Source organism: Podarcis erhardii (assembly GCF_964252035.2).
Source record: "Podarcis erhardii genome assembly, chromosome: 11".
Lineage (NCBI taxonomy): Eukaryota > Metazoa > Chordata > Lepidosauria > Squamata > Lacertidae > Podarcis > Podarcis erhardii.
The window spans coordinates 41,376,447-41,388,535 of NC_138501.1; the positions used below are offsets into that span (position 1 = coordinate 41,376,447).

Consider the following 12,089-nt stretch of genomic DNA (forward strand, 5'->3'; position numbering starts at 1 on the left):
GCAAATTTTATTCCGACGCAAGGCTTTCGAGGGTCGAAGCCAAAATTTAAGTCTCTTGAGACCAAGGATGGGGAAATCCCTTCAGATATCGTTGGACTCCAGCTCCCATCAAGCCCTGCGCGCAGCAAGGCTGATGGGAGTTGTAGTTCAACGGCGTCTGAGAAACCACTAGCATCCTAAGCCAGCTTTTTAAGGTGCCACAAAGCCTTATTGGAGAGGAGGCGCGTCTGGAATCTGCAAGCCCTGCGAATCCAGCGCAGGGGGCTAGAAAGCGGGCTTGAGCGACGACCGAAACGATATAAAAGACGGCCCAGCCTCCAACCTCCGCCCGTTAACCGCCGACGCTTGACTCCCGTTTCAACGGTCGCCGAGCGACGCATGCGCATTCGGTCGCTCAGCTCCTCCCCCACCCCAGCGGTTGGACGTTCGGGAGGCAGTTGGGAGCCGCGAGGCAGGATAACCGTTGGTGCTGAGGGGGAGAGGGAGGCGGTGACGAGACGACGACGCGCACGGTGGGTCCGCGAAGGCGGCGCCCGCTATGAGGAAAAGGAGGCGGCTAGGGAAGAGCTCTCCCGCCCTCGACCTCTCTATTTCCCACAAAAATGCGCTTATCCCTTCTCCAGCCGGGGGTGGACTGAACCTACATGCCCAAGGTTGAGTGGGGGAGGCAGGCAAAGCTTCCTTTATATGGGGGGGGGGGGCAGGCAAAGCTGGTCGGCAGCTTCATCTGTCTGTCTGTCTGTCTGTCTGTCTATACTGTATGTATGGAGAGAGGGGGTAGGCAGACAAAGCTGGTCGGCAGCTTTGTATATTGTATAAAATCTCTAATGGTGCAGTTATTCTAACTAAACCATCTGTGACCTGGTGGATCATTGCTTTATTGTTATGTATTTCTGTGTCTGGATGCTGGAAACCGCCCTGGGATCCTCAGGTGAAGGGCGGCATATAAATTTAATAAATATTAAATTTGATGCTGATGATGATGCTGATAGCACTTAGAATACAGTGTATAATGAATCTGTTGCCAGTGGCGTAGCGTGGGGGGTGCAGGGGGGGCCGGCCGCACCGGGCGCAACATCTGGGGGTTAGGGTTAGGGGGCGCAAATCCACGGGTTAGGGGGCGCAAATCCACGGGTTAGGGGGTGCAAATCCACAGGTTAGGGGGCGCAAATTACTTGCCTTGCCCCGGGTGCTGACAACCCACGCTACGCCACTGTCTGTTGCTGTCTCTCAGAAGGGATATCGCGGAGCTGGGAAAGGTTCATTGCTGACAGAAGTACCAACCTCACCTGTGTAGGGAACGGATGCTTATCCTGCTCCCCGATCCAGTTATGGGTTTTGTGGTCCCTCTTAACCGCTCTTTGTTTTGTTTTTGCCCACACTCCTCACCCCCCCTACGTGAAAGTAGACAGACTGAGCTTGATAACAGCAAATGCCCCTGTCCCCAAAAATAACATCAAAATAATCAAGGCTAGAGCAATTTCCTTATGAGGAAAAGTTAGGGGGGAGGAGATGAGCAAGGGTGGGACATGATAAAGGTGTATCAAGTATCCTTTTCTCAGTGCTCGAACCCCAGGGTGTGAAATGCTATTTAACACAGCAGCAACTCATAGTTAAATTTCACCCTTCACTAGCATAAGATGTAGTGACTGCCACCAATTTTGCTTTAAGGATTAGACTAATTGATGGTGGATAACGGTTATTAGTCATTATGACCATATGCTGCTTCCAGGATTAGAGGCAGTATGCAGTCATTGGAGAACAGCAGCAGGAGACAAGATGCTCTATGTGAGACAAGATGCTACACTACATAGGCCTTTGGTCTGATCCAACAGTTTCTCTTACATTCTTTTTACAATGGTGTACATTAATGTGATAGAAGTTGTTCTATAAATTTGAATGTCTCTATAGTTATGTGCTTCTTCTTTTTTACAGTCATGTAAAACGACGTTCCCTTTTTGAAAAGTTTAATGGCTACACTACCTTTTAATAATCATGGAAATTAAACTGGAAGTTCTAACTTCTACATGTATCAAGCAAAGGAAGCCATGGCCTCAAATCACTTGGCTGGGACAGGTAATCAATCATCTGCTATTTTTGTATGATACAGTAGGGGCACAACACCTCTAGAATTCAGCCTCCTGGCTGAAGTAAATAGTACTTAAAAGTGCTCGATTAAATTGTGTTCTGTGTTTGGTTATATTGCAAAGAACTCATCCTTTAGAGACCAGTAATAAAAATACAGATTTGTTAGGAAATACAGGGGCATATTATGGTTATGTCTGCAACTGCAACTTCGTTTCACAAGATTTAAATTCTTTACATATGAAATAAATAAATAAATGTGTAGGAATTCTGTTAATCTTAGTTTTCATATGATTTGTTTCCATATGTTAAAAGACACTGTCCATTCCTTTATTCATCTATTTATACAAAAAAAAGTATACAGCTAAATTATAAAAATACATCAATGCAGTTTACAACATTAAAAAGATAAAAACCATACAATAAAAGTGTAAAAAGTTAAAAACAATTTAAAAGCTAAAAAGTTAAAAACAAGTATCAATAAACATTGTGGAAGGATGAATTCTTAATTGCCTGCATAGGCCTGGTGGAATAGAAGAGTTTTCAGCAGGTGTTCAAAAATTGTTGCAGAAGGTGATCGCTGAATCTCTATTGGTAGAGGTCTGGGCTGATTACACTAATGACATGGTTTCTCTTTGTTGTCAAACAAGCCTGAGCCACTTGGGGAAGCAGCTGCAGTGTTCTCTTAGTCCTCCTATGTAGGAACTTCTATGTTACATCTTTTCTGTGATATGCAAAAGACCCTTTTAGCAGTGGGGAACTGTCTTTTTGTAAGTGTGAGCGAAAGTTCTGTATACATAAGGCATTGGAATGCAAGCATGGTGTGGTTTTTTTACAATTTTGTGCTTCTGTTTCTGTAATTCTAGCATTACAGTAGTACCTCAGGTTACAAACACTTTGGGCTACAAGCTCCGCTAACCCGGAAGTAGTACCTCAAGTTATAAACTTTGCCCCAGGATAAGAATGTAAATTGTGCGCTGGTGGCGCAGCAACAGTGGGAGGCCCCATTAGCAAAAGCATGCCTGAGGTTAAGAATGGTTTCGGGTTAAGAACAGACCTCCAGAACGAATTAAGTTCGTAACCGAAGGTACCACTGTATACAGTAGTTGTGCTTATTAGTTTTCAGGAAAAATGTGGAAGTAGGTACCTGAATAAAAGGCTTTCTTTCTTTATAATAGGAAAAGGAGGCTGTTTTTCTTTTAGATGACAAAAGTATAAATGAAATTAATCTGCTTTCGGGGAGGACAAAGAAGATCCCCCAGTTACATCCCTTGCTGAAGAATGTTGTTGTCTTAACAACTTCAAGAAATGGTTAAGTATTAGCACTAACAAGTTGTTGCATGATTTTATTTTTTGAATTTATTTAAATGAATTGTGTTTCTGACAATTAAAAATGTACTGGCTCTCTACTTTGTGAGGGCAGTATCTAAGTATCTTAAATAAATAAACAAGTAAAGGGTTTCCACTGCTACCACCTTACCCTCAATATAGTTCTGATTTAAAACTATGTAACGACTTGGGACCAAAGGGGGGGAAATAGTGTAGTCTTATGCATGTTTCCCTGGGAGTAAGCTAACTGAACCTAGTTTACTCCCATCTGAGTAAATATGCATGAAATAGTATTATTTGTCTAAAATCTTGCACTTTGAACAACAAAATTCTCTTTAATCAAACAGGAGCTTGGTTGGCAGGAATACTTAAAACAGGAGAACTCTTTCTTTGGAACAAAGACCAAGACACTATAAAAACTGTCTCGGCAGCTGAAGAATGTAAAAAGGTGGTTTTAGCAGCACAAGGTAGGAATATTCAATATTTTGATTAACATTTTCCTTTCCCCTGTTTATTTTGTTTAAAAAAAAGTTTTTATCAAACATTACAATTTTGCTTATCATTTAACAACTAAAAATGAAAATGTTGCTTTTATTCATGACTTTCTGAGTTATTTAATAGTGTTTATATTTCAAAGAGAAATGACTTGTTAAGCTAAACCTTAGCATATATAATGTATTTTTTATAGAACAGGGATAGAGAAGCTTTTTGGCCCAGTGGGCCAGATCTTTATCACCCCGTCGCTCATGGGCCAACTTTGGTTAGTGGGCATGGCCACCCACCTATCAATGATCAGCTGTCATGATGTCACATGACTGATAGTTGGGTAGTTCCACCCACCAGGACATTCATACCAGGGAATGTGCTGAGGACGCAGCACCTAGCAGGATTGAACCCCACATATCAGCTGACATCAGCCAATGGCCTGATGGGTGTGTTTGGCGGGAAATGGCATAATGGGCCTTATTTGGACCCTTTGGCAGGCCAAGATTGACCCATGGTTGAGAGGTTCCATACCCCTGTTTTAGAAGGTAATCATAATCATGTTGAGGGCAATAAAAATATTATACTGCTTCTTAGTGAAATATGCTAGGCTTTCTTTGTTCTGTGCTATTATAAGTACTAAACATGATATCCTAGGTTTAATCTTTGTATTGTGTTCATTGACTTTTATACAATAAAAAGTTAGCACAGTAGCTAATGTCAAAAACTATTAAAACTGTCAATGTTTTTTGGATAGATCATGTAAAGAATGAGATGCTGCATTAACACAACATTATTTTCTAGACTGTTCAATGAGATTATACCTATATGTTTCTGATGATGGAAATAAGGTTCTTCTCACTACGACAACTGCCAGTATCTTTCTATGGGAAAGTGAGGAATGTAAAAGTACACCATCTAAAGGTTGTGTAATGGGACAGTGGTCACAAATTATTCCTGACGCATCAGTTGTATTACCATCTGTTGAAGAGAAAGAAACGTCAGTGAGTGTTGACTTCATCCAAAATGAGGTAAACAATAAAATCGGTCTAATTTATATAGATTCAGTAAGCTGTGTGTGTAAAATGCATAGTGACCTTTCTGTTATGGAAAAGTAGTGGAAAGTAGAAGTTCACCAGCTCTATGTACTTTCTGAATTATGAGGCAAATAAGGGTGATTTAGGTGAGATTTTCACATGGCCTGGGTTGGATTGAGTCCTTAACAAGGCATCTTGAGTTGGTGGTGCACAATCCCAAAAGGCACTGCGCATTTGTTACTAGCTACCTAAAGTGGAAGACATGCCTGGCATGCTCTGGTCCATGTCGTCACGAAGAGTCGGACACGACTAAACGACTAAACAACAACAACACCTTAAGTGAACATTTGCTTTTAATTTTGAGGCTTCTGTGGGACAAGGATGGTCTATGACAAATCAGTGTCTGGTATCTTGATCCTCACCATATGTGCCTGCAGTAGAAGTGTCCTCATGATTTGTGCACAGGGCAATAGTAAATATACCCTATCCTATTTATGCCTAGACAACAAAAAATAGACCTCACTATAATACTGCATGAACACAAAATCTCAATGTAATTTTTGCTTAAATCATCAAGCTGTAAGATGTGAAAGCTTATGTTTTATATATTCTCTTGCTCCATGCGAATTATACAAACCATGTGGTGAAATGTTAATTGCTTTCAGCTGATTTGACCTTAAAATATGGCTTGTATATGAGTCATTTAAGAAATCCAAGTAGAGTTATTAAGCATTATTTTGATTCATTTGCAGATGCTGGGGGACTGCTGCTTGTGTTGTTTTGCATTTTATTCTCAGGAGCATTTAATGCTGACACTTTTGGAAATTAAATGGCAAGAAAACGGTTTAAAGATTGCTTGGTAAGATTAAATCATTAATTCAATTTTAATATAGGTTTTTAAGACTTGGTTTTAAAACTTCAATGTTTGCTGCCCCATCATTTGAATAACATGTAGATAGTTTAATCAAGAAAAATAATTCTGCATTAATTAAGGTGCTTTTATATGTGCAGGGATTGAATGTACAGTAGGATTGTAACGTATGCTGAAAAAGGTTGTTGATGTTTTTTAAATTTCCCCATAATACGGAACAGGGATACAAGATTCTTTTGTTTTTCCAAACTGGGATTTGTACCCGAGCCAAATTGGGCATGAAATAGTCCATGCTAAACTGTGCTGTTTTCCAAAGCACTGAATCAGGATTTGAGCTGAGTCATGTGGTTGGTGCATACTGCTAAACTAAACTCTACCAAAGTTCTCCTGGCCAGACAGGAGGACAGAGGCTTTGTTCAAGCCTGTTCAAGGTCATGTATCTATGCTTTAGTGTTACAGGGAAATCAGCCACTTAACTTACAGACATCCAGAAATAATGTTTCCTTTTATGTTCTTATCTATATATATTTTTGTTTTATGTAGCTCTTTTCCATTTCTGATACACTGGACACAGCGGACATGTTCTTTGTCTAGTTTGGCTCCCCATTGTAAGCCAATAAAATCAAGAGGTGCTTTGCTTACTGCATTTTCAAATGATGGGCTTGTTCTAGCAATAGGTGTCAACCAGAAGGATTTACAGGTACAAATATTAGTAGTATAAAGCAAAAGTGATCTTGTTAATACTGTAAAGTATATTAAGTGTGATGCTGCAAATCAGTCTTCTGGGCTACCTTCATACTTCAGCAAGGGGCTAGTAATAAAAACAAGGAATTAGAGAAGGAGTATGCAGTTCTTTTGTATTGTGTTATTTACCGTACATCAGTGCTTCAGATCAGCACATTCAGCAATTGAAGTTATATGTGCTATATATATATTAGATTATTCCAGTAAGTTTCTAATGAAAGCTATATATGTGCTGTGAAGTGTTAATTAATCATTATAATTTATGTTGCTTGGTTTGCATGCAGTTTAACCATTCTTTCTTTTGTCATTTTTTTTTTTTTTAATTCAGGCAACTCAGATTTTGTTTATGAGCACAGCAAATTTCATTGCAGTTTCTGGTAGCCTTAAAGGTTGTGGTAGTAAGAAACACAAAATTCAGTCAAAGTTTATAAGGTTAGTATAGTATTTTTCAGAATTTTCAGAATCATATTTGGATAGCTGGATACTGATGTCTGAAGGTGATATTTGTTTTTGTTTTAGATCCTATTGGATTTCTGACATGAGCTGGACTCATGATAGCCTTTTTTTGGCTTGTATGTTAAAACGTGGATCACTGATCTTAATGACTTGTTTGGGTGAATTGCTTACTTTAGTAACATATGGTTGCTCTGTAGAATTTGGACCAGCAGAATTTATTCCTCTACATCCACTAATAACATACAGGTGAGACAGTCATAATGTGGTTTATTAAATTCGTTTGCTCATATCTTTCTTTCTTTCATTCATTTCTTCTCTTTTAAATGTTTCGCCTTTCAAATAATTCTTTTGCTTTTTCTGTGTCTTTCTTCTCAATATCTTGTTTCTCATTCATAGTTCTCTCCTATTTCTTATAATGGCTTTTCCTGCTGAACAAATGACATTTTCATCATGTAAGTACAAATTACTTAAGCCACTATTAGGATCAATTATGTATTTTTAAGCATGACTGAGTGGAGTTGATGAGGGTTGTAGCCCAAAACATTTCAAGGGCACCAGATTGGCAACTGCTGTGCTAGTGTAGGAGAAGATATTAATCTGAGCTGGATTTTGTGTTACATTGTTTAGTCATGTCCGACTCTTTGTGACCCCATGGACCAGGCACTCCTGTCTTCCACTGCCTCCCGCAGTTTGGTCAGACTCATGTTGGTAGCTTCAAGAACACTGTCCAACCATCTCATCCTCTGTCGTCCCATTCTCCTTGTGCCCTTAATCTTTCCCAACATCAGGGTCTTTTGTGTTACAGAACTGCATTTACTTTACTTTTCTGATAATTTAGTATTTTATCTGTTAGATCACAGAACTCTTTGATGCAAGATCTGAATCATTCTAATGATTCATCAGCCTCTGAAGGGGATCTAATGAGGCAGAGATTTTCTGTAGCATCACATCCAAGTTTACCCTTCTTCATTGCCTCTGATGGGTATATAATCACCGTTCTTAAATTTTATGATGGTTTCTCACCCTCGGCATATATGAGGTCTTTGCTGCTTGATTCAGCCCAGAGGCTTGAAAAACTGCACCACAGCTTGATTAAATCTAAGGTATTGTTTCATTTGGTTTTCTACTGCAACATAGGTTTAATAGTATAGTTCTTAGATTCTTGCCTGGAATTGGTTCTAGACATTATTAATTAGTCACATTAGGACAATTCACTTATTCCATGATTAAATACTTACATTGCTTTAGCCTACTCAGTGTTGAGAAGGAAAGTTAATTTTAGGTTTCTGTTCAGAATAAAGTGTTTGAATCTCTTCAATTGTGTGATGTGGAATAAAGCACCCACAATGTTCACATTAGCCAGCCTATCTGCCAAGATCATTGTCCAATGCCCTTCTCAAAATAACATCAGAAGCAAGGTTGGTAAGAGCGAGAAGGGTTTTTCGGTAATGACATCCAAGCAAATCAATGCCGCCACACACACAAACGCAAATATAATCTCAATAATAATCTGAAGTCTTTAAAAGTTTCTGTTTTTGCATGCTTATCTGCTGGTAGTCTTGTATATATTTATTGATATTTTGCTAAGATGTTTCCAACAAGTTCCTCTTCCTTGATCCTGTCAAATCATTCTCTGTGTATGTACTGAGAAATAAGACAAAATTTCCAATTATAAGTGTATAAAACTGCAGTCTGTATTTATAAACATCTTAGATATTAAATATAGATTAGACTGTTTTTACTGCCCAGCAAGTCCATCTTAATCATGTTCTTTTAAAAGTTTCATCTCTTGAAATATTTTTGTGATCCATCTGCACTGTCAGCTTCAGCATCACATTCATCAATATCTTTCAGATGTTCAGAATATAAAAATAGGATAATAAAACTAACACATTGTTTCCAACAGTCCAAGGAGAAAAGGCTGCCATTGCAATCACTGTCCTCCTTAAAAGCTAACCTGTTACAACACAATCAAAGTCAGAGCTCTGCTTTCTCTACCATTCCAAAATTTCTGCAAGAAGAGGAGGAAACAGTAGAGCTAAATGGAGAAGTAACACACTTGCAGGTATTCGAGTTTCCTTTGATGCTAGTTTCTTGATATAACGCAACATGAATTAGAATAATAGTATATAACACATATATTTGTTCTTCTGATCTGCATAGATGTCAGCTCTGTTGCATGGAAGACATCTTTAAAAATAAATAAATCCTGATATGATACCTATAATAATAAAATAAGGTTCCCACTTCCTCCATATATGTGCTTATAAGCCAATTTATGACTTGGGACTCCTAGCTTGGCTTGTGATGGCAATTTCACTTTTGTTCTAAGTACAAATATGCCCTTCATTTTCTTGAATGCATGTCAAACCATTATATACTTCACATCACCAACAAGACAAGAAACCTACCCTTCACCTCATTTTGAGTTATCAGCCTCCATCTCATATAATTGATTTATCTTGTTAATTGATGGGTATTATGGAATAATAGCTATTGTAGCCAGCTGAATTATGCTCAGGATTAGACCCATTGAAATTAATAGATCTGTCATGTCCATTAATTTTAATTGGTCTACTAGTAGACTAGTAGAACTACTGTGAGATGCAACCATAAATCCCTTATATGTTCACAAAGCAAATACTAATGACTAGGGTGCAAACAGTTCCCCATTCCATGGCAAAGTCTGTAATGTGGAACTGTATGTGCCCCAGACACTGGGATTGCTTTGTTCTGGTGAAATGATTGCAGTTGTTTTGAGTTTGGTTTGACATGTATCTGCAGCCTAGCTGTTAAGGTTTAGTTTGCATTGGGAAAAATCTATGGATCCTCATCCATCTCTATACAATACAAGACATGTCAAAATGCACCATAACAGTAGCCTGGATTATACGTTAAGTTTTACATTGAGTGACATAGCTCCACATATTTATTGTGCAACATTTTGCACTAGTACCTGTGAAACAGTTCCCAGAACAATTATGTGGGGTACTTCTTTATACAAATGTGTGATAAAATTCACATGTATCAGATAATGAGTAATGTTATCTTCAATTTAGGATTACGAAGAAGAATCAGATTGTGACAAGCTGTTTCAGAGTTATTCCTTTATTTTGGGGAGCCAAAAAGGAGATACTTTTGTAACTGATGAAGGCCGGTTGGAATTTGCATCCATGTTTGACACCATTCACGCAATGGATGCAACAGGAGAAGAAGATGACACGGCTTTGGAACTGAACCATATCCAAAAAAATCTAATTGCAGCTTGGAGAGTAGGGATTTCAAGAAACATGCAAGAAAGAGACACTTTGTTAAATTGTACCATACGTTGCATTATATACTTTTTTAACATTCTCCAGTATGCAAAACTTAATGTTGCACATTTAGATCACCCTGTCCGGAATTGTACCTGGATACAGTCAGTGTTAAAATGTTTCCAGCAATTTTTGTCTCTTCTAAGTTGGGAGGGTAAGCATAGACAAATTCTGGGACATTTGATGAAGTTCACGTTTCAGGCCCTAAAACTGATGCTTGTGGAACAACAAAACCAACTGTTCTCCAATAATCTTTTGGGAGGCTTCTCTCTGCTGAAGATGGTTACTCATTTTTTAAATGGCAAGAACGCATCTCAGTATGAGATACTTCCAGCAGCCCCAGATGTTAATAATCAGGTGGAGTTTGATTCCATAATTGTGTCTGTGTTTCAAGCTATTGATTGGAGCAGCCACCAGCATTTCTGTGCATTGAATTGCATACTGAAGCTCTCTCCTCCAGCTGTAAACCTGTCCAACAATTCAGAAAAGAGGTATTTATTATCTGTTTGAAAACTTATTTTTATAGTTTGTAATAGTATTTAAATATTTTTAAAAAATTTGTATTGAATGAAAGAAATAGAGATTTTTGGATTACTTGAATTCTGAACAAAATAAGAAGACTGCCATTGGCCAGATTTTTTTTTTTTAAAGGTAAGGGTATTTTAGGTTTGGTTTACACGTACAAATCAAATATAACATTTTTTTTAACAGTGGGTCTTCATGCTGTGTTATAACTCTCCCCTCATCTCATTCAAAGCTGCTGCTCGAAAGAATCTGTGTTCACCCTTTGTTGGGCTCAGAATTAGTTCCATGGTTCTTTGGATCCCAACCATTGTGTTGTGTTGCATAAAATGGGAGTTGCAAAATATATTATTGCCTTTGTTTATTCAGTTTCTTTCCTACTCCTTTCCAGGGTCTTGGGTAGCTATTGCAATTAAAATAAAACACCCAATCAAATTAAAGATATCACATACAGTATGTGCTAGTCATTGACTGCCATTCTAAGAGGGATAGTCCTAAAGCTTTTTTGTGACATTGTGTGATATTAGACTTTGCTGGATTTCTAAGGGATGGGAGAGGAGTTTTTTCATAGGATCTTAAAAGTTCTTACTTAGGCCTAGATGGTCAACGCAAAAATTCAAAAAGTTGCACCCACCATACATATGCCATTGTTAATTATTACTTGGATAATAGCTTCCTTATCTGGCTTTTAGTTAAATGGGCTACAGTTGTCAGTGGTATCCAATCTTATAAAAGATTACTTTATGGCTAAGGAAAAATGTTGCAGATACAATGTAATTAATACAAAACAAATTCCTTCCAGTAGCACCTTAAAGACCAACTAAGTCCGTTCTTGGTATGAGCTTTCGTGTGCATGCACACTTCTTCACAGTAAAAGTCAGACCAACACGGCTACCTATCTGTAAATGTAATTAATGTTTAAGTAGACTTTTTCTGTGTCCTTTACATAAACATTAACACCTCAGAAATCCACATTCTATAGAAGTTTAGTGTTGTTGAGTTAATAAGTTGTTTTTTAACTTTTATCTATCTTGATCATAGTAAATTTATTTATGTACAGTATATTTAGCAGGGAAATATTGGGAGTTATTTTTTTCACCACAACTAGTAATAATAAATTTAACAGAAGGTAAATAAAAGTAGGACACCATTAAAATTGTGATAATGCACTGAAGTATCTGATAGGGTTAATAAACTGATTTACTAGTTTAATTCACTGATAAGTGATTTAAAACATAATCTGCAAGT

The 12,089-nt window shown here is 38.0% G+C and overlaps 1 protein-coding gene across 6 annotated transcripts in view; it reads left to right on the forward strand.

Annotated features, from left to right (window-relative positions):
• Nucleotides 1-1,936: 1,936 nt before the first annotated feature.
• Nucleotides 1,937-12,089, forward strand: part of CPLANE1 (ciliogenesis and planar polarity effector complex subunit 1) — a 50,474-nt gene continuing 40,321 nt past the window's right edge. For all 6 annotated transcript variants that reach the window (XM_081881307.1, XM_081881311.1, XM_081881309.1 and 3 more), the window contains exons 1-11: nucleotides 1,937-2,076; nucleotides 3,264-3,396; nucleotides 3,762-3,881; nucleotides 4,702-4,928; nucleotides 5,687-5,793; nucleotides 6,349-6,505; nucleotides 6,878-6,981; nucleotides 7,069-7,251; nucleotides 7,859-8,108; nucleotides 8,912-9,070; nucleotides 10,065-10,810. In XM_081881307.1, coding sequence (XP_081737433.1) covers nucleotides 1,996-2,076; nucleotides 3,264-3,396; nucleotides 3,762-3,881; nucleotides 4,702-4,928; nucleotides 5,687-5,793; nucleotides 6,349-6,505; nucleotides 6,878-6,981; nucleotides 7,069-7,251; nucleotides 7,859-8,108; nucleotides 8,912-9,070; nucleotides 10,065-10,810 — 2,267 coding nt within the window. In that variant the 5' untranslated portion in view covers nucleotides 1,937-1,995. The remainder of the gene's footprint in view (nucleotides 2,077-3,263; nucleotides 3,397-3,761; nucleotides 3,882-4,701; nucleotides 4,929-5,686; nucleotides 5,794-6,348; nucleotides 6,506-6,877; nucleotides 6,982-7,068; nucleotides 7,252-7,858; nucleotides 8,109-8,911; nucleotides 9,071-10,064; nucleotides 10,811-12,089) is intronic.